Raw genomic sequence first — 22,363 nt, forward strand, 5'->3', positions numbered from 1 at the left:
CAAGACACAGACAGCATGTTTGAGTGGGGAACCTGTTACCTTTGGCTAGAGCCAGATCATTTCCACCTGTTTCCAGCCTTTGTTCTAAACTAGTCTAACTGGCTGTTGTGGTAGGGCTCATATTTACTGCACATATGAGTTATATAAATCTTATAATCTAACTTTTGGCAAGAAAGCGAATAAGCATATTTTCCCATGATGCCACACGCTCCTTCTAAAAGTGTAACTGACATAACCAGAAATTATGTAAATCAGCCCAAGATGAAGCGAGAAATACTTAATAACTCCTGCTGCTCGTGAATTTTTAGTTAGGGGATCATGCTGCTCTGTGCATCTGTTTCCATTTAGGAACCTACAGGGAGATGAAATGAGGTTGTAAACGTAATGGATCTGATACATATGGAGAAGCCCGGTTACTTCCTGTAATTGTATTGTGTTTATTCAAATAATGACATAAAGCAAAGATCCTGGAGCTGAGAAAACACATCATTACAGTATTTACAGTCCATGAGACACCAAAATGTTTTTCCTGAAGGGCTTGCACTTAAAATGCATAATCTTCCTCAGTGCATACTGCAACAGTAAACTGACGTAAACCATAAAGAGAGATTTGAAAATGCACTGCTTTTGTGCAAACAGATAGCCCATGTCTTCTGACTGCAGGGTCATCAGTAGATTCCTGCTGCATCTGTCTTTGTTGTTTAAACAGATGGCAGCGTCCTGATCGCATGCTTGATAGGAAAGCCTAGAGGAGCCTGTGTCAGAGGCCACAGGGCCCAGTGGATTTTAAGCACATTAACATTCCTAAATAAATAACCCCAGGGAATGTTATTGTGGAGATTAAACAGGATATTCATCCCAGAACGCAGGAGAACCAAGCGTCACTCTGGCGTTTCCATCACCTTGGGTTGAGGAGTTGAAGATGCTTTTTTAAAAACACTTAGTATCCTGTTATTGATTTGAAAAAATGCAATCTCTAAAACATTGGAGATGCTTTATCACATTAAAGAGTTTGGGTGATTCTGTTTTAATGCCCTTCCTGGTGCTTTCATTTACATGTTCATCTTTACGTCAGTGATCGTACAATCACATCTGAGCCATTTGACCAGTGAAATCATTAAAAGTCTGAAAAATTATATATTTTTTTATCATATATTCATTTCCATGGTAGTGACATAGTACCATATCTTTTGAGTATTTCTTTCAAAATGGGGTTCACATTATATTACATGCTGGTGCTTATATCAAGGGATTTTCCAGAGGTTAGCTAAGGAGCTTTCAGAAAGCACCTGATTTACTTTGGGTTTTGATTAAATATGTGCGTTTCCCCTCTGTGTTCTCTATACCACATTAAATGCATGTCATCTTATGACTGAGTGAAGTGTTAATGTTGTTTTCCCAGTTACGCATTAGACCACATGAGGTTTCAGGAAATCATGTACATTGCTCTGTTTGTATTGTGACATTATGGTTTTACCACTGTCAACCCCATTAAAACTCAACATTCTTTCATGGCATATTACACATGCTGGAAACTTTGTAAACACTGATGCTTTGAAATTTCTGTTTTTGTGTTGTTTTTTTTTTGCTTGTTTTTTTCTTCTTCATTTGCAGTTTGGTTTGTGTCCACTTAATGAATGTAAACCCAAAATTCATTCTTCATTTATCTTTGTGCTGCTTGCCGCTAACATCTGAGGGATCTGCAGAGCTGGCCATATTGATTTCACTCATTTGTGCTGTGGCCATCACCTTTTAAAACAATCTGCAATTTCCAGTGACCAGTGTTTTGTTTGTCTGTTTAGGGCTACTGTAGAAACATGCTGGTGCAACATGGCTGCCTCGGTAGAAGGAGACCTGCTCCCTGTGTAGATTTAAATGAAAGAAAATGCAACAGTAGTTATTTTCTGGTGATTAGACACTAATGACAACATATTTATGAATACTACATTCAATTACTGCTGATATACTGATTTAAATATTACACATTGAACCTTAAAAACATTAATAATTCATTCAAATATGATGATCATAAATAGTCAGCAGTTAGAGTGACGTTTTCCACCCCATCAGAAATTATGAAGGGTAATATGTTCAGGCAGAATTTCTACTTATTTGCTCTCAGAGCTGTTTTACTACTGAGAGTGATGGCTCTGTAGTACAACAACAATATTACACTTTACCACACAGTTGCATTGTTTGTCTTACAGTGGGTAGGGAAAGTATTCAGACCCCTTTAAATATTTCACTCTGTGTCATTGCAGCCATTTGCCAAAATCAAAAAAGTTCATTTTATTTCTCATTAATGTACACTCAGCACCCCATCTTGACAGAAAAAAACAGATGTAGAAATTTTTGCAAATTTATTAAAAAAGAAAAACTGAAATATCACATGGTCATAAGTATTCAGACCCTGTGCTCAGTATTGAGTAGAAGCACCCTTTTGAGCTAGTACAGCCATGAGTCTTCTTGGGAATGATGCAACAAGTTTTTCACACCTGGATTTGGGGATCCTCTGCCATTCTTCCTTGCAGATCCTCTCCAGTTCTGTCAGGTTGGATGGTGAACGTTGGTGGACAGCCATTTTCAGGTCTCTCCAGAGATGCTCAATTGGGTTTAGGTCAGGGCTCTGGCTGGGCCAGTCAAGAATGGTCACAGGGTTGTCAGGAAGCCACTCCTTTGTTATTTTAGCTGTGTGCTTAGGGTCATTGTCCTGTTGAAAGGTGAACCTTCGGCCCAGTCTGAGGTCCTGAGCACTCTGGAAGAGGTTTTCTTCCAGGATATCTCTGTACTTGGCCGCATTCATCTTTCCTTCAATTGCAACCAGTCGTCCTGTCCCTGCAGCTGAAAAACACCCCCACAACATGATGCTCCCACCACCATGTTTCACTGTAGGGATTGTATTGGGCAGGTGATGAGCAGTGCCTGGTTTTCTCCACACATACCCCTTAGAATTAACACCAAAAAGTTCAATCTTGGTCTCATCAGACCAGAGAATCTTATTTCTCATAGTCTGGGAGTCCTTCATGTGTTTTTTGGAAAACTCTGTGCGGGCTTTCATGTGTCTTGCACTGAGGAGAGGCTTCCGTCAGGCCCCTCTGCCATAAAGCCCCGACTGATGGAGGGCTGCAGTGATAGTTGACTTTGTGGAACTTTCTCCCATCTCCCTACTGCATCTCTGGAGCTCAGCCACAGTGATCTTTGGGTTCTTCTTTACCTCTCTCACCAAGGCTCTTCTCCCACGATTGCTCAGTTTGGCTGGACGGCCAGGTCTAGGAAGAGTTCTGGTCACCCCAAACTTTTTCCATTTGAGGATTATGGAGGCCACTGTGCTCTTAGGAACCTTGAGTGCTGCAGAAATTCTTTTGTAACCTTGGCCAGATCTGTGCCTTGCCACAATTCTGTCTCTGAGCTCCTTGGGCAGTTCCTTCGACCTCATGATTCTCATTTGCTCTGACATGCACTGTGAGCTGTAAGGTCTTATATAGACAGGTGTGTGCCTTTCCTAATCAAGTCCAATCAGTTGAATTAAACACAGCTGGACTCCAATGAAGGAGCAGAACCATCTCAAGGAGGATCAGAAGAAATGGACAGCATGTGAGTTAAATATGAGTGTCACTGCAAAGGGTCTAAATATTTATGACCATGTGATATTTCAGTTTTTCTTTTTTAATAAATTTGCAAAAATTTCTACATTTCTGTTTTTTTTCTGTCAAGATGGGGTGCTGAGTGTACATTAATGAGAAATAAAATGAACTTTTTTGATTTTGGCAAATGGCTGCAATGACACAAAGAGTGAAAAATTTAAAGGGGTCTGAATACTTTCCGTACCCACTGTATGTTGACTGGGTTTTTGGATTTCCAGTTCTGCTCTCTAATCCCCATTAAATGACCTGTCAAACAGCTGAATAGTGAAACTAAATGAAATGCTAAACAATAACCCCCTGCAATTCAAAGAGCACCACTTCTGTTCAGAAAGCCCATTATTGCCAAATCCTCTCACTCTCTCTGCGTGTTGTGGCATTAGAGATGCCTGGGGAGGAGGAGGACCACTGAGAGGACTTCTCTGGATCAGGCTGTAGCTCTGTTATAGTGCAGCTGATAGGAGCGGAGTCCACCCTTTCCCTCCCCTGGTGAATCACACATTCCTAATGTTGGAGGTCAGCACCGAGGGAGGACTGCAGCTGCAGAGCTGCAGACACATTGATGATTGCATAAAATACAGCCAAACCTGATTGGGTGATTTTTCTCTAAGACGAGAAGGCTTACTGCAAGTGATCTTTCTCCAGAGACATTTTTTTATTGACTGAAAGGTCACAAACCAGCGCCTGCCGAGTAGCATAAGAAAAAAAATGAACAAGGTCAAACACCTCTGGCCAGGTGCCAGAGCAGATGCAGGTCTCAGTGTGGTACCTGAGATTGAAAGTTAATCACAGAGAAAGTTATACCCTTTCTTTCTCTATGTTTCTGTCTTGCCTCCTGCTCCCCCCTTCTGTTGGTTACTGGCTGAAAACACATGAGAGTTTATAAAGGGGTTCTGGGATTTGGTTCATATTCATTACACTGTACATAAGAAACCTTAACATTTGGTTAACACTTTGTTATTTCTCTATTATCTTATCATTGGAAGGCCTGAAGAGACACTAATCCTCATCTAAGTACTGATATGTTTACCTCAAAAGTGATAGCAACCAGCATGACCAACTGCTGCCCCCCTCCTCACGCTAGATACTGGACAACATGTGGCATCAGAAGATACAGAGCCACACTGGTCAGATGTCTCTGTTCTGTCAGCAAATGCCTGTTTCTGCCAGGTGAGCATATGGAGAGTATCAGAACACGCTGCTTCACGATGTTTGATGAGGTCAGTGTTTGTGTTCAGTCAGTGGTATATTCATCTTGCCCCCTTTCCCATGGGGCTCCTTCAGACACATGTGGAGGTAATTTGTCCAAATTCCTCAGCAGAAAAAGAAATAAGGAGGGGAAACGACCTTGGGATTGGAAATCAGTTTGAGAGGTTGGTACTAGGTGGGGGTATATATCTTTAGGGGGTACAGGGTAGAAGGGTTTCTGTGAAAAAACTGTTTTAGAGAGGTTCAAGTAACATGCTGGTGTGCGTGCAGAGGTTTTATTGAAGTTTCTACATGACTGACTTCAAATTGAAAACACCGCAAAAATCCCCCCAAGCGACCTTTGAAGGTTTTTTTAAAATCTATTGCTCCCTATAATACTAGTTAGACCAATCACATTCACTATTCTTAGAGTTCTGCTGCAAGGGAGACAAACCTGTAGATGTCACTACACAACATGTTGTACTATCATCACATCTTCTTCTGAGGAACATGGTTATTCCTGGTAAATGTAAGAGCAGACAGACGAATGTAACACTTCTTGTGCTGAAGTGGAAGTTTTGCTCTAAAATGATGTCAAGTGAAAAGGGCACAGAATAAAACTCAATTATTATCTGGGCATCATAAGTATTCACAGTATTTTTTTTTTCTCTAGAGTTTCACATTTCACCTGATGAGTGAAAACAAATAGTCACAGTAAACTTTCATGGATGCCTGGGTAATTTTTTGAACTTTTGAGTTAGGCCCAGGTTTAAATCTCTTTGGAGCATAAGTGGCCATTTCTCTTGCTCATCCAGTAATCTCAGAGATCATTATCCCCTGGGGCTCAGAAACTCTGCAACCATGTTTGGGGAAATCCAGTCATTAGATTTTTGAACACTTTGTCATTACAATACAATGAATCAAGGAAAAGCAGAAGTTCATTGTGGTCATCAGGAAAAATGCTTTGAGGACCCCGAATATCTAGAACAAGGTTTAATGCAATAAGAGATTCCCAGATATTGGTGTTGAGATATTATACTTTGTGATAAAGTGGCAATAATAACATTGACCACATTTAAAGAATGGTTTGGATTGTTAGCTCTGCACCTATGACCTGACCTTTGTAGCCATTACTTCAAGGGACAATCCATGTGAGCTGGATGGATGAAATGTTGAGACTGATCTGGAAAACCAATAGGAAAGAGTTAAAATGTCAACAAAATGTTGTGCAATCCCAATCCAAACCCTGATCAGACTTTACTGACTTTACCGTACTGTTTCAGGATCAGAGTCCTGGTCAGTGTAACCCTGTCTCCATATCTGCAGTAACAAAGGTTGCAATGGCAACCCCACTTGATGTTTACATTCTCCAGGCACAGGGGAGGATGAAGAGAAAAAGGAAAAAGAGCAACAGACAGATAAAATAACTTACAGCTGCATCATGCAGCCCAAAGTCCTGCAAAACTGTAGGCATCTGTGCACATATACAACTTATTATGGCTAGGATTCGAGTTTCTTGTAGTTTTTATTAGGGGTGTTGTGTGGTTGAGTGAGGGGCAGCAAAAGGAGGCTTACATAACATGGTTAAGGAGAACTGTCCTTTCAGTCATCTCAAACAAAACATTTACAATGCTGAATGTTCTTTTAAACAACAGCGGCAGAGGAATTTAAGCTGCTGTGCATTTTTTATTGTGTATGTAAATGTTTTGGATAGTCCTGGAAACTGAATGTGCACCATGAGCCAAATAGAGAAAAACTTGCAGAAAGCCAAAGATCTTGGCACGGCTCAAAAGTTGAGTACTCCTGGGGAGCCAGTCATCATCATGGAGTTCTATAAATAAGAAAAACATACCCAGCGGAGCTGTAATGAGATCACTTATCAGTCGGAGCATGTGGCGGGTGTGTCTCGCTTCCTCTCAGCTTCACTCCATCTGTCATTGAGAGGGCACATGACCTCAGTAACTACTGCCAATAATATCAAGTGGTGTCTGACATTATGACAGGCTTCAAATTGAGTGACGAGGCAGACGGGCCACATTTCTGATGTATGGTATTCCTAGTTGAAGGAGTCAGGCCAGTGCTTATCATTGCTTTTCCTTAATAGATTGTCTCAACTACAAAAGGAAGAGCCTAAAACCTCCCACACATTGTATAAAGACAACTTAAAGATGCATTATAAATCCAGAGTAAATACATCAGTTTAGTCATTTAATTGACAACAGTTGCAACTCATAAATTTAGTGGGAGATGGGATGATAGATTAAGTGTGTGTGCTGGGGGTAAACAAGAAAGAGAATACAGATTACTTCAGAGCAACCACAACAGTAGTGCAGATCTCATGAGAAGAATTTGTAAATCACAAAGGGTAATTACTTCACAAATAATACGGGTTAAACTGCAGTGGGAAAACACAACAACAGCTTTTTCTCCAAACCACATGAAAAAGATTCCTTTATTAGAATGTTAAGCACGGCTGATCAAGAAAGCCTCTTTAAATCCCAACGGGAATAAAGGGTTCAGCTGAAGAGGTGAAAAAACAGCCTGTGCCATATGTTTGTTTGGTGAATACTAAAAATACACTCCGTATGCAGCCTCTATTGCTTTCAATTACAGCTGGAGATATCTTTGAGAAAATCAAAGATAATCATTAGCGTTTGGCACTAAATGTAGACATTTGTTGAACAAAGACTTGAACTTGTGGAATTAAAGCCACTGCCATGTTTGGTAGCTGGGGAGTTTTTACACCTTTGCATGACCACGAAGCACGAAACCTATTCCATGTTTAATTTGGAGAGAAGAAGAGGCAGAGAAAAGTGAAAATTCTGTACCCAGATGATTTTAACAAGTGAGCATAAGGGTAAAAAAACAAATCTGTCAAAAAGATATAGGTTAGTGCCAAATAGCTGTTATTTAGCATAAGTAAAAACATAAGGCAGCTGGTACACCCTGCTCTGTTATGGCTTTGAGCTAAAGGCTAATATCTGCATGCACACTGCTAACAGGCCAGTGTTTAGCATATTTATCATGTCCACCATCATAGTTTAACATGTGGTACTAAAGCCACAGCACAACTGAGGCCAAAAGGTAATGTTTTGTTGTCAAACCACATTTTGGCCTAATGATGGAGTTCAATGACTAATGCAAATTAGTGCAAAGGGAAGCATGTTTTTATGATTTCATGGTAGTTCATTTAGTTTAGTTATGGCAATTCAGTCATTACCCTAAATGTAAACCCGGCACTAGGGGAAAAGTCAGGGGATCAACACAGCTATTAGACGTTGAAATATTTCACTAGATAATTGAAAATTTTGTACTAGATGATAATCAGGTGATCAAAATCCCTGGGTCTATCCACTGGGAACCATACAAGGATATCTTTACCACATTTCATGCAGTCCATCCAATAGTTGTTGAGAAACCACAGAACCCCCTCCCCTCAAAGAATTCATCCTTATCGTGGGCCAGAGGGAAAGCTGGAGGAACACCAGTCAGTAGGTTTTATATCTTGGGGACCATAAAATCATTTTATAGCAATCTAACAGTTGTTGAGATATTTTACTTTGGACAGGCCAACCAACATCACCACCTCTAGAGCCTAATAGTGTGACTAAAAAACTATTCCACAGCGCATGCGATCTATAGGGTGCAGTCTTGTGCCCAATTAAAACACTGGAAATGGTCATTTAGCAGTAGTCATAACACAAGGCAGCTGCTACACAATAGTGGGCTATAGTTCCCCTGGCATGGTCATGAAAACAAATGCATTTTGCAGCTTATTAAACTAATCAACTCTAATCTCCTTCTGGGCAATGCCCCTGATCCACAGTGAAATCAGTCAGATTAGGATAGCATGTGAACGCTGGCTCAAAGCCCATCTTATGCAGCCTGTTGAAGGTCTATACTGTATACAGTATGTATGGTTCTAACATGTATTCTGTGGAGACAAAGCATCTGATACAAGACACTAAAGGCAAAACGTATTGCTTCTAAGCATTCTCATATGTGAACACTGGCATACCATGCCCCTAGTCTGTGTATGGAGTCTATATTATTCCAGAGGCCCATTGGGGAGAGGGGGTTAAAGCCTGGAATGTACACTATTTCCCCACAGGAAACATAGCATGGAAGTCTACCGTTGCCCCACGCCCAGATTTCTCCATCAAACGCATAGTTTGTAAGCTACTGAATTAGAGTACAAAGTCATTCAGCATCACAGAATACTTCTGTTGTTTTTGGTGTTTTATTAAAGACATTTTATCTTAGTTTCATTGTACAAAATTTCACGACATTACAAAAATATTGAAAGTATTTTTTTTAAACAAAAAAAAAGTACTGAAGCTGTCTGCTTTGAGAGCTTTGTTTTTCATAAAACTTAATATTCACAAGTTGTCAACTTTACTGGATAATGTCCAACAAGCTTTGACTCCTTAAAGCAGCATGTTTTCCATTTACACAGGTCACGAAACAAACTCATAGTGGGTCATTTTTCAAAAGATACACTGTGTGTGTGTGTGTGTGTGTGTGTATGTATATATATATATATACATATATATATATATATATACACACACACACATACAGTATTGTACTGTACAATGTTTGGAAGCATGCAGTCTTCTGATAACACGTAGTGTTTTCAAGACATGCCTGAAGATAGACCTACAACAGTTTCTCGTAAAGCATCAGATCAAAATTCGTTAGACCTAAAACTGAGTTACGATGATGCTTTTAGTCAGTGGTTTTAAGTATTTTTTTTCTAATACTACAATATCATGCATATGTATTAGCATCATTGTTACTTTAAAATTCAATGTAATGATTTTGTCTATTAAAATGCAGAGACTCATTACTAGCCCTGCTGCATTACTGTACAAGACAATGAGATATTATGCTGTTGAACCAACATAATAAATATTTTTTTTTACTGTGTTGCTAAATTGTGCTTTGGTATTGACAAGCTAGTACATGTAACAACTACTCTACTCCCTGTCTTACTTCTAAGAATATAAATGTCTGTATAGAATACAGTATATCACAGGATTTCTCAGTGATGTGTATCATCACTATGATTAATAACAGCTAAGTACACGTGCTCTATATAAATGCTTCTTTCCACAGTGATCTCATCTTAAGTTACATGTGTCTGTTGGAGCAGGTGCCTGTCCTCTAGCTGGACAGAGGCACATTTGTAGGCTATAAACACTGTAATATATAGACATGGCATTAAGACACACTGGTACACACACACAGAAAGGCCTTAACCAAACACACAGAGAGACATACACGACCATGTATAAAAAGGACACATGCAACACACACACAAACATTTGTAAGAACCCGTCTGGTACATATAACAGACAGTCATTTCATTAAATGGCTCAGTGGGGGCTCATCCTTGCCAGCAGAAAGAGGCCCACATCCAACATGTACACACTCTGTATTTTCCATCTACTGTAACTTATGTGCAGCTTCTGAGGAACACTACATTATGGACATAATAAAAGCTTTACGGCGCTTCCCAAAAGCTTCTCTTCAAGTGGTAACAAACAGTACTGAGTTTAGCTAAAATAGTGCTATAAAATCACATGTACAATGTTTATGTTTATTATAAAACAACATCCTTCCTGAAATCAAGGAATTTGTTTTGTGTATTGTTCTTTGTCACACAGTGAGTGGTATGAATACTAGTATAGCTCCCTTGCTGGATACAGCTGGGGAAGAAGGCACAAAAGCCACACATAGCTTTCTTTACAGCTGCCATTTGTCAGTTTTGTTTGATTTTACACTTTCCTCCATGGAAAAGTCTTCATAGAGGAGAATCTCCAGTAATCTTCATAACAGAGGCAGGACAAATATGTCCTCTCTTTGTTTCCACATTAAAATGTAAGAGGAAAAAGACAAAAAATCTTTCCGTTGAGAAAGCATAAGTCGCTAGATTGTTTTTCTGTAGTCTCTTCTAATCCTCTGAGATGTTCAAGATTCCACATTTGTCTACATTATCCAGATTTCTGGAGTTTATTATATCCAGTATTGAGCTGTGGCAGTGACTTAAATGGCACAGACCAGTAACTGTACAGTCTTCTTTATGCCATGATGAGGTGGTTGCTCCGCTCTCTGATGTCTGCTGGAGGGACAAGATCCTTCTTTACAGGAGTGGGTGACAGGACAGAACGTCTACCTTTGAACTTGAACAAATCGGACACAAAGAATGCCTGTGGCAGGGAATGAAAGGAAACTCCTTAATTATCTCAAAGTAGTACATTCAAAATCAGATTGAATACTGTTACCAAGAACTTTCAAAATACAGAATTTAGTCTTAAAGGATCAGGTATTAATTTATAACTAACAACAAATACTAAGCAAAAGATATCTGTCCTTTGACTAACTAAATCAAAAGCATGTTAAACTTTTTCATATATTCACATATAATTCCTCCTGTTCCCCTTTCTCCCTGACAGTGTCTTGTGGGTAATTTCACTTTCTTGCCTTCAGAGATACAATATGGAGTCTCTCAGGGTTCTGGATTAGGTCCCCTCCGTTTTCCATTTACATTCACCCTCTGCACAGTATAATTTGTAAGCTCATTCACTCATTCCATTGTTATGCAAACAGAAAATTGTATGAACCTGTTGATATCTATAATTCCACTAGCTATCATTTTAAAAATAAACCTTGTAAATTAAATTCTACACAAAAGCATTTGGGTACATCTGTCAAGAATCTGTATTGAACTAGATTAATCAGAAAGACAGACCATAACAGACAATTAGACTTCTGACTGCAAAGTGATAAATGTTTTGGTTCAGTTTCCTCAATCAAAACCTCACCTCTAAGCCTACTTTCTCTTAGTTTGTATTTTTGAAACCTGTTTTGTCTTGTGTGTGTCATTTCAATGGAAGTGCTGCTACACTTTTACTATTGTTAAAAATAGAAACGAATTAATTCATTTAAGGACATACATTCATAAACATTTTATATTATTATTAACTAATCTAATACACCAGATAATGATAATATTTCAGCTTGATAGAACTACTCACTATGCAGTAGGCCACCAGGGCTCCCTGTACAAAACCGGCCAAAACATCAGTGGGATGATGCTTATGATCAGACACACGAGATAAGCCGGTGTAGAAGGACATCATGATGAGGGTGAACTGGGTCAGTGGGCGCAGCAGGCGGGCTCCATGCCATGTAAAACGAGACTGCAGGTAAAACTGCAAAAGACAGAGGAGTGGGTTGACATACACTAGTGTGCATTTATAAAAAATTACATAGCAAATCTGTGTTTGCATGTCAAAACTAATTAACTTACCACCAAATACAGCATGGTGTACATGGAGAATGATGCATGTCCAGAAAAGAAGGACTTCCTGATGAGAAATAGAGTACATTCAGTACATCTTCTAATTTTAATCCGACCATTACTATACAAATATACAGTGCACATGAACCCAATAAACACTTTTCTTGTGCAATGTTTTCTGCTGTTTTGCTATATTTGACAGTTATCATAATACCTGGCCTCCTGAACTTTGCTCTCCGGCCCCTGACAATGGTAGTCAGTGATATAGCCCAGGGAACAGTTGATAGTGGAGAAGTCAGGTTTGCACACATCGAGAAAGTGGGGGCGCAGGCGGCCTACTGACACTTTAGCAATATCAGTGAAGGACTGGCTGATGGCACAGCCGAAGAGAAACACTCCAACCTGCTTGTAGAGAGCAGCAATGTAGGGGTTGCCTACAAATGACTTGGATCCCTCATTCAGAAAGTAGACCCTGTAGCTCTCCCCAATGATGATCTAAAGGGACAGGGGAAAAGTTGTCAGTAAATATTATGACTTTGCACTTACTCATTTGCATTTTATTCACCTCAGTGCTCAGTGAAAATGTGTGACTACAGGAGAGCCAAAATATTTTATAGGGAATGGGACAGAAGTTTGAAATCATGTTACTTGGACAGAGCAATGTCTTTGGTGTGATACTCATATTTAACACTCATATTTCTTGTGAGTGATTTCTTCTGAAGTGGTTTGAAAACTAGACTACCTTTAGTCTAGTTAAAGGTAATTCACCTGTGCCATTCTATGTCAGAGTAAGCACTGACGCAATGTGGGAGGCAACTCAAACTGTCTGCGATGTATTGTTTTCTCTAAGTGTGTAAATAAACCAGTGCCTAAAACCGACAATTGATGGGTAAGACGCAGTTAGGGGGAGGTGGCTAGCCATTAACTCACAACAGCTGTTCAATCTCAAACATGCCTTACAAACCCAGTCTTTCCCTTGTCTTCCAGTCGCTCACAAAAGAAAGTGTGAAGGGAAGCAGTGGGAAAGTGTGTAGGGGAGACAGTATGAAGGTCAAAGTGACCAGACAGAGAGATAGAAAATAAAAACTATGCACAAAGGGAGTGCAAGTGCAAAGGAGAAAAAGGGAAAAAGGTGAGCAGAGGAATGAGGGGTGGGCTGGGAGTCGGGAGGCACCGCTGGTTCTAATCAGCAGAAACGCTGAGCTAGGCGACGTGTCTGATTTTGGTGGCCAGACTCCACCAGGCACAGATCGGGGGGCACGTTTGTTTTTCAACGCTCTGGCTGTGTCTGAAACAGCTCCTTTTTCACATGGGATGTCTGAATGTTTTCATGTTAGTATCTTGGTTTCATCAGACATTCTTGCAAGGGTGCAGGAAGAAGTTTCATTCTGGGAAAACACTCTGCAGAGGGATAACCCTTTAGGAGATTTAACAGGACGATAGATTATGTTGTTTCCACCATCCAGGCCTTTAGAGCCAGCTCAATGCAGCTGAGCTGATTTCATGGGAAAGAAGGAAGGGAGGAGAAAACACATCTGGTTCCTGTTTTGTGAATGAATAAATAAATTGGCATTGTAGGATACGGAGCTGTTACATGGAAATCTTAGAGATAATCACTGAGGAAAGATGCTGAGGCCATGTCAAAAGTCTTGTATTTCCAAAAAGTCACCATGATGTTTTCAAGACATGCCTCTTGTACTTCTCAGCTGTATTCAGAGGGAAATAAGGCACTAAATGATCCAATGTTGATGCTTTCTGGTTCACAAAGCACAACAGTTAGGCAAATTATATCCTCCATGATGGCAGGGTATTCTCCCTTTCTCAGCAGGTCTTCAGTCTCCTCTTTAGAAAACTGGCTGGATCCTGCTGACGTTATTGTCTTTGTTGCTGCTCATGCTGTGCAGGACAGCATGGTCCATGCCAAGCTTCAGACTTGCTTTAACCATCATCTCCCTTTCACAGGAGTCCTGAGACAGCCTGCAAAGTCACATTATGCCAAGGGAAAAAATGGGATATCTGGCAAAGTCATCCTTCACCACAATTCCAACCCACCAATTACTGCATTTACCCGAACAACCATTGCGTCAACCATAATTACACGAGGCCAGGGTTCCTTCTCACCATAAAAACCCCTGTGGCCCCAAGCCTGTAGAGTACTGGTTACAGGGAGAGCTTCTGGGGAATCTGAGCCATGAGCCAAGGCACCATTGAACTGAGGGTGTGTAAGGTGACAACTGCGCATGCTAAGGGAATGCTGATTAACACCATAGAGCAACTGAAGGATTTTCAAGTGTGAATACTGCATGTCCCAGGAAAATGATTATTGCTACTTCACTGCTAACATAATACCAATACCTTTACAGTTTTCACTGAGCTGAATACCTTTTGAGACACAGCCAACTGCTAGGTGTTTGGCACACTGCCTGTTTAGTAGTTACTAGCTATCTGCTAAACTGCTTCTCAGGAGTGTTACTAGTTGGCTGCTAAGTTTGTGTTAAGAGTTGAAGCAGTGGTTGATAAGGTGTTACAGTCTCATGTTCAATTTAATTTACGAATTAGTTTATGTTAAGTCAGAAACAAAATGTAGGCATTAAGGGCAGGATTGTTACCTCAATCATTTATATTTAAAACATATTACTATTTAAATTTATTTAATTTTTATTTAATCAAGTAGTCTCAGTTAGATCTTGTTTTTTTACTGGCCTGGCCAGCCAGACCGACTTCTTTCTTAGAGAAAGACCCCCTGTCTTAGGCTTCAAATGAGCTGGGCCAATCACAGCTGTTTATCTGCAATGGGGCAGGCTTTATGTGTGACTTGTTTTCAATGCCAGGCTGAAGTCTACAAATCTTTCTACAACTGGCTTTTGCTGTTTACTCTGTTCAAAAATATGCACAGAATTGGTGATAACACTGTTTTTACAATGAAAACAATAGTCATTCACTAGCATCTCTACTCTACCGCATGCGTCACATCCTTTGGTTTATTCTTCGTCCATTGGCCCGCCCCCTGGAAATTGATCTCAACCAAAGAGATTCCAGACTAATTCTGTGTACAGAATAGCCAGGCTATACTTTTGGTAGGTAATAAAGAAAAACGTTTCTTAAAGAGCAAAATTTTGATTCATTTTATGGACTCAGCACCTGGACAGATGAAGATGTGCTTATGTATTTTTTAAATTCTCTTCTGGAAAGTCTCATTGAGATTGACATTACTTTTCAAAGAGAGATTTCAGCAAGCAAACATATTGTCCAAACTTGAAGGATATGTGGAGAACTGACAGAAAATCATGTGATATAGATGGGATGTTAAGCTTCAACCTGTGTCAAATGGAGTAAAATTAATTTGAACTTCAGGATAATGGAGAAAATTTTAATGCACAGATGCTGGACAATCCCCTCTGTTTTCTACAAACTATTCCTTTATTTCCTTTAGCATGACTGCAGTGTTTATGTGCATGGTTTGATTGGAGAAAAACATGTTGTAAGTGGTTTAATATCATTAATGAATATATTATTAAAAACATCTGCATTGTTGGACACTTTACTACTATTATAAACAAATAAGAACTCCTATCAGACTGAGAAATACCACAGTGCACTGAGGGTGAGAAATTATGTGATGTCAGTAATGGTGGAGGCTGTTGAAACATAGGAAGTGATGATGAAATTAGTGATGAGAGTGAGGTGACTTACAGAGAGGATGGTGATAAGAATGCCAGCAGCGCTAAGCACACCGTCGCTAATGGTATCTCCATTTTTGGCCGGGTACTTGATGGACTCATCATCGCAGTAAAACCCTCTATGGTAAGGCTGAACAGCACTAGTCTCAATGACCAAGAAAGGCAGGCCGGCTAGTGTGAAGAAGCAGTGAGCAGCACAGAGAGGAAAAAAGGGGTGGGGATGGGTGAGGGAGGGAGATGGAGGTGCTGGGTTAATGACAAGAAAATTACAGAGGTCGTAGGTACAAGCAAGAGTTAACAAGGGAACATCTGGGACTGGCTCAATCCATTCTGTGGCTGTTATCTTAACAAATCAGCTCTGTTCAATATTCAGTACCACTGCAGCATATGGTTGGAACATTTAAAGGACCACAATAATGATTTTAATGTTTTAGCCTACAATTTATGCATGATTCACATTACTACAGTTCATTTTCCAAAACACACCAAACTTTTGGCGCTGCTAAGCTGCTATTGGCTTCTGCTATTGGAATATCTCTGGGGTTTGGTAATTTTTCAAGGGAGACATCTGGAAATAAAACAAACAAAAAAAAAAAAAAAAAAAAACTTTACTTAGTTTACATTTTGACCTTACAATTTATTGTCTTGTGACAATACAAGTTAACAATAATAAATATCAAAAGTTAAAGTCTTATTCTTTATAACCAAAAGTGAAAGTCCTGAAAGGAATCCTGTAAGTGGGTGCGATGATTAATGTTTTACCTATTAATAAAATCACCAATTTTAACATGCAATCGTTTGAAATCAAAAGGCTGAAAAATAAATACTGATCACTGGTCAGCCAAAAAAGAGCTATTTAAATACATCTGGTAAGGCCTTGGGAAATAGTGAGGGGTATTTTTTATACATTTCTAGTATTTCTTCCAAATGAAATTGAAAAACATCAGCAGTTACAACCTTACAAACTACTGTTTCAAGGTTTCAGTGAACCTTAAATCTGAGCAAATACTTGCCATTTTTGCTGGTTTATTTACTTTCACAATCAGCTGTCTGATATCAGTGCAATAAAATGGAAACCAGTAGCTGTCTGTTGGAAGGGAAATCTGACTTTACTCATTTGCTTTGGAAAATGATTGACAGTAATGTACGATGTGCATTCACCACTAAAGTACACGCCTGTTGAACTCGTTACGCCTTTTTAAGTGCCAACAGTTGGATGAACTGAGCGTGTCCCAATGTATGCTCTCCAGTTCTCTTGCTGCACCACACCAGGACTTACTGAGACCACGGGCACAGTGACGCCCACGGCTGTGAGCACGGTGTTGGACACTGTGCTGTTCTTATATGGAAGCCTGATGCTGTTGTCATTGCAGAAGAATCCTCTCTGGTAAGGTGTGAATGGAGATTTGTGCAAAAACACGGCAACAAGCAACACTGTATGGTTGGACAGATATATGGGCGCAGGTCAGACAGTTCACCAAAAACATAAATGGATCAACAGAAATTATCAAAAGGAAGACAAACAGAAAAACACAATTAAAGCAAAGACAGGAAAAGACATCAGACACTCCTATAAACATTAAAAACTCAGAGCACTTATGCATCAGATCCTGTTTTCAAACTGACACTGATGCTGTCATAAGAAAATGAGCCAAAATAAATCTGTTAAAATAAACACCACAATCAAAGAGAGATCATTGTTTTAGATTCTAAGTGAACCTTTCATGCTTAGAATAGCATCAACCAGGCTGAGTACAAGGGTCAGATGAGACACTTCTTAAGAGATTGATAAAAAAAATAATAATAGTAATAAAAAAACAAACAAACAAACAAAACACACACACTATCAGAGTCTTCCTTCCGTTCCTGCTGAGGCTTTGAAGTGCACTTGAAAATGTTCATTTTAAGATACCATGGAGGTGGTTCTGCATCTTATCAGGTGTATTTCCCTACTTAAAGTCACAACAAACATAAAGTGGGTGTGACTAAAATATGAACCAAAAAAGGACAGCTTATTTTTCCCCATTTACCACATGCTTTCAGAGACTGAAATCCGAGAGAGGACATGGTACCCAGGAGAGGCCTCATGTCTCTGACAGAATTTTGAAAACACACCGTCAAATCACTTCAAAGCGCCATTTAACTGATGCTGGCGCTTTCAAGTCAAACTATATAATTTTGCAATCTGCCAATACAAAGAAAAACACAGTTCTCTTTTTCCTAGCACACTCGCTTCCTCTGGCTGTTAAAGCGCACTGGAGTGTAGAGGTCACAGAGCTGCTGAATGGGATTGTGGTGGTGGGGGGCATGATTTCTCAAACCAAATGTCAACACACACTTCAGTTGCTGCTCAGCCCCTCAACCCCCTTACACACACACACACATCTGACTTTGGCCTTTGAAGGTCCAGCTGGTTTGAGCTCAGGTTACAGTCAGAGCTCCGCTGCCTGAAGGGAACTCCACAACACTGATTTTCCCTCCATATTCAGCAGGATTCACATTCTTAACTTTCTTATTTTCATTCTCAGTTTTAAAACAAACACCTGGACGGGGATCCAAAACCAATCTAGAGGCAAGGAGGGGCAAATCTGTACACCTTAGAGTTCTGAAACTACAAAAACACACTGTACTTTAAAGCCTGAATGTCCGATCCTTCAGTTTGCTTAGACTGGCCATGAACAGAACCACACAGTCCTTACCAAAACACATTCACAAAAAAGGCTGCCAGAACAGTTCTTATATAGCAGTAAAACAAAAAGCAAACCGGTTTGAATGTGCTGTATGTGATACATGTCAACACCAGAGTCCCAATGCCCACAGCTGCCTCTAAAGACTTTTACAGACCAAATACAAACCACAATGCCAGAGACAGAGTGCCAGAGACTGACAGATACAAAAGGTTGGCAAATAGGTTAAGGAAATAAACCATTTACAGCATGGGGTCAAGTGCTTCAAACAGCTGATTAGAAAGCTGGAGAAAACAGGACACACTGTCAGGTCTTGTTTTTCAGAGATTTGGCTGGGTTTTTCTTCTCCGCTCACTCCTCTGACCCCTTCCATCCGTCTTAACAGTGCAGCATCAGCATCTCGGGATTTTCCCCTCCCACCCTTTCCTCCCTTCCCGCTTCTGAAAGCCGGGGGGTGAGGAGAAGAGGGAAAGTGTTCTTGTTCTGCCAACAACAACACCAGTCAGCAAGCATGGGTATGTCTTTTGCATTAGCTCAACATCAACCCCAAAACAAACAAAATGGTTATAGAGAGCATTTTTTTTTAGCTCCTAATGTAACCATCAGGTGGCTTCTACTAAATTATGCCCTAAAGCAGTTGCCTAATAATGAAATATGGAGCACTAAATGAAAAAAACAAAAACAAACAAAGACTGTAAATGAAGAATGATCATCACTTTCTCAGCATGAAACCGAAACCTGTCTCGCATTGAAATACAGTAGAAACCTTTCCATAGATTGCTTCAGGTTGGTATTTCCTATACTTGTCTGTTTGACCTTTGCCCCACTTCAACACAGTTGTGGAAAGCAGAATCCATGTATAAGCCTCACGCTGACTAAAATCCCAACCTTGAAGGCACTGGCCAAAACACCATGTGTAACTGTTAAAATAAACAGACACACATTTTCCACTCGCAGTGATCTCTCACTGTCTGGTGCAGAAACGTATACATGTCTGAGACAGTTGTGGTGTTTTTACTCGCTGCAGTGCTCTCACAACCTGCTCCCAGTCTGACCCACTTCAAAACCTAGTTCATAGTTCCACTGTGAAAGTGAATCTGGGTTTTGCATGGTCTACTAAAATTGCATATGCATTGAATTGCTAGTAGCTACTTCTTTTTAACTGTTTTCCCCCACCCGTGTATGATTCTTATATATGTAGATGAGTATTACACAGAAGGCACAGTCCAAATTCTAGATGTACATACTCATCCTCCTTTACTCCACCACTAGATGCCACTAAAACATTCATATTTTACGCACTGCACCTGTAAACCTTGCGTGAGAATTTCCATTAATGCCCCAAAGCTGTTTTCAACTTTCTGTGATTCATCTCTTTCAAATCTATCACATGACTCAAAAACAACCTTAAGGCTTGTAGAGGCTGAAACACTTGGCAGCACATCTTTCAGACTGAGATCAAGCAAATGTCATTTATTATGAGGCAAAAATTCCCTTAAATATAAATGTAAAGACTTTCGGTTTTTTGTTGAGGTTGAGGTTTTGAGATATTTGGCATTCATATCAACTACCACGAGCACCTAAATACCACCATCCAGCCATTATCTACCACTTATCCTGTAGAGGGTCGCAGTGAGGCTAAAGTCAATCTCAGCTGAGACTGCAAGAGGCAGGGTACACCGCCCTTCTATCACAGGACTGACACTTTGAAACAAACAACCAGTCACGCTCGCATTCACCCTTACAAACAATTTCAAGTCACCAATCAACCTAACCTGGATGTGTTTATACTGTGGGAGGAACTCTGAGTACCCCACTCCACAGAGAAAAGGCCCTGGGCTGGCTGTGGTTGGAGCCCAAACCCTTTTGCTGAGGCGACAGTCTTGCCCCCTAAATGCCACCCACATAACAACAGGAAAACGGTGCTGAAACAAGGCAAAAGAGCAGAGAAAGAGACAACAAATATATGAAAAAACATAAAAACCACCTGGTATGACTTAATGTAAACCAAACTTGATCACCTCCTCAGAGGTCAAAGCATAAAAACTAACAGCCGTCTGCTTTTTCCAGCGTTACTTGTCAGGATTTAGTTCCAACCATCTCTGAACCAGAGTGAAATTCTCCTCCAGTCTACAGACTAATGTTATCTTTACTGACGCTGACGGTCTACTGGGGTCGCCCTGACTGCATGATGTGACACTGGCACTGCAATCAGTGTGACAGAACTGGGGAGAGGTGATTGTGAGTATTGGCCCACCATCTCCTTTGTGTGATTGCTCAGTTTCAACCTCACATTTAGCCAGAAAAACACTGCTGGTTCATACATATAGAGCAAATCATGGAAATCTACCCTCCACAGACACAAAACCAAGACTGTATATACTGTCAATAGAGCTAGACTGTTTATGCCGTAGATTTCATCATGGAACAATCCTGCTTTTCCCATGCAGTTGCAACTGTTTTATTTTATATCACTGCTTTGCTTTAATCACGACCATTACAGTAATGTTTCACACAAGGAAACCATATGGTTAAATAAGACACGAAAATAAAAGTGTAAAATTAGTCATCCGTCAAAGGCTTGAGCCCCAAGAAGTGGCAAACTGTTTGTAGGACTTTTGGGTTACAACTTCAGGGTGAGAAAAAGTTTCACACACATTAACAAACTCAGCACAGTGAGTGCAGCTGCTGAACATCACAGGACTTGAACATGCACATACGCACACTCTGGTCTGACCTTTCACCACTTCCTTTAATTACTCCACGCAGACATATTTTGCCAGATGTTGAGATCAAGAGAATTCCTGCTGGTGTGGAATGTGAAAACAAAATGAGCACGCAAAGCAGAGGTGTACCGTACAGGCGTGGGCCGACACCAAATATATCCCTCCTGGAACAATTTATTAATTAGTTCCCCTTTTTGCCAGCACATTTTTTGGCTAGGGAAATCAGAGTTTCACTAACTTAGCTAATGTCTTTTTTTAGGAAAATATGTAGCTAAATGTGCAGGCTACAGTTGCCAATGGGGCATCACAGTTCTGGTGGTTGCTGGTGTAGCTGAAACATTTTAGGGCAGACAGAGATGCTTAAATAAGAAACCTTTAAAATAGTTACTCTTTAATGTCTAATCAAAAGCATTATTAAATGTTCATTCATTTAAGTGAAGTGCTTCTGATGCTATTCTATCAACATGACTTTAACCTGTCATGACAGCAGAAGAGTGATTTTAATCATTTCATACAAATATCCAGTGTTACATAGCTGTATCTTATTGCAAAGACAACACAAAGGAAGAACAATAAATAAACAGTGAACCTAAACTTGAGCACAGCTTCAGTCTTTAATGATATGCACAGTGAGGCCATGCATGTCAGCTAATGGAGACCTACCTAAGAACAAGCAGAAGAGGTCCACCCCGACCAGCAACTTTCTCCTGCTGTGGTCCTTGCAGTTGTTGTTATTGTTCAGTGAGCTCCCGCCGTTCCTCGTCTCGGCTGCCATGGTTTTCTCATATATCAAACAGCGTTGCATTTAAAGCGTTTTACGTGGCTCAAGTAAAGAGGGTGAAAACAAAAACGTGTTACTTTCTATCGCAATGCTGCGTTTAAGTTTTTACTATGCTGTGTAGCGACTCCTGAAGAGGAGCAGTCCTGCAAAACATGTGTCGTTACTCTCCTACAGAGAAAACACGCCGTTTCATCGTGTGACCTCTGGTTCCTGTCGCTCTTATAAAAGCCTCAGCTCGCTTCCTCCTGCCCAGGATGGACTCCTCTCCACGGGGTTGGTGGGAGTCCTGGAGCAGCCTTCCAAGAAAGGCCCTCCCTCAGCTCCTCCCCTTTCAATTAATGCCACAGGCTGATG

General features: G+C 40.3%; 1 protein-coding gene across 2 annotated transcripts; it reads right to left on the reverse strand.

The window, feature by feature from the left end:
- Positions 1 to 9,149: 9,149 nt before the first annotated feature.
- LOC113133997 (phospholipid phosphatase 3-like) lies at positions 9,150 to 22,252 on the reverse strand. 2 transcript variants are annotated; one of them, XM_026313119.1, is made up of 6 exons: positions 21,892 to 22,252; positions 17,095 to 17,249; positions 12,350 to 12,630; positions 12,145 to 12,202; positions 11,870 to 12,046; positions 9,150 to 11,041 (listed from the first exon to the last, which is right to left on the reverse strand). In XM_026313119.1, the coding sequence occupies exons 1-6, from the start codon at positions 22,031 to 22,033 to the stop codon at positions 10,913 to 10,915; spliced, it is 942 nt and encodes a 313-aa protein (XP_026168904.1). In that variant the 5' UTR covers positions 22,034 to 22,252; the 3' UTR covers positions 9,150 to 10,912. The 2 variants fall into 2 exon arrangements, with proteins under 2 accessions (XP_026168904.1, XP_026168903.1); XM_026313118.2 differs by lacking the exon at positions 17,095 to 17,249 and adding an exon at positions 15,829 to 15,986 and having other exon boundaries at positions 21,892 to 22,251.
- Between the last annotated feature and the right edge of the window lie 111 nt (positions 22,253 to 22,363).

The sequence above is a fragment of the Mastacembelus armatus genome, chromosome 17 (assembly GCF_900324485.2).
Source record: "Mastacembelus armatus chromosome 17, fMasArm1.2, whole genome shotgun sequence".
Taxonomy (NCBI): Eukaryota; Metazoa; Chordata; class Actinopteri; order Synbranchiformes; family Mastacembelidae; genus Mastacembelus; species Mastacembelus armatus.

Excerpts from the sequence above, each read along its gene's own strand:
- LOC113133997 (XM_026313118.2), bottom strand. The coding sequence starts at position 22,033 with ATGCAACGCTGTTTGATATATGAGAAAACCATGGCAGCCGAGACGAGG. Across the intron at positions 12,203-12,349 it reads AGCAAAGTTCAGGAGGCCAG|GAAGTCCTTCTTTTCTGGAC; the intron begins GTATTATGATAA and ends ATTTCTCATCAG. Across the intron at positions 12,047-12,144 it reads ACACCATGCTGTATTTGGTG|TTTTACCTGCAGTCTCGTTT; the intron begins GTAAGTTAATTA and ends TGTCTTTTGCAG.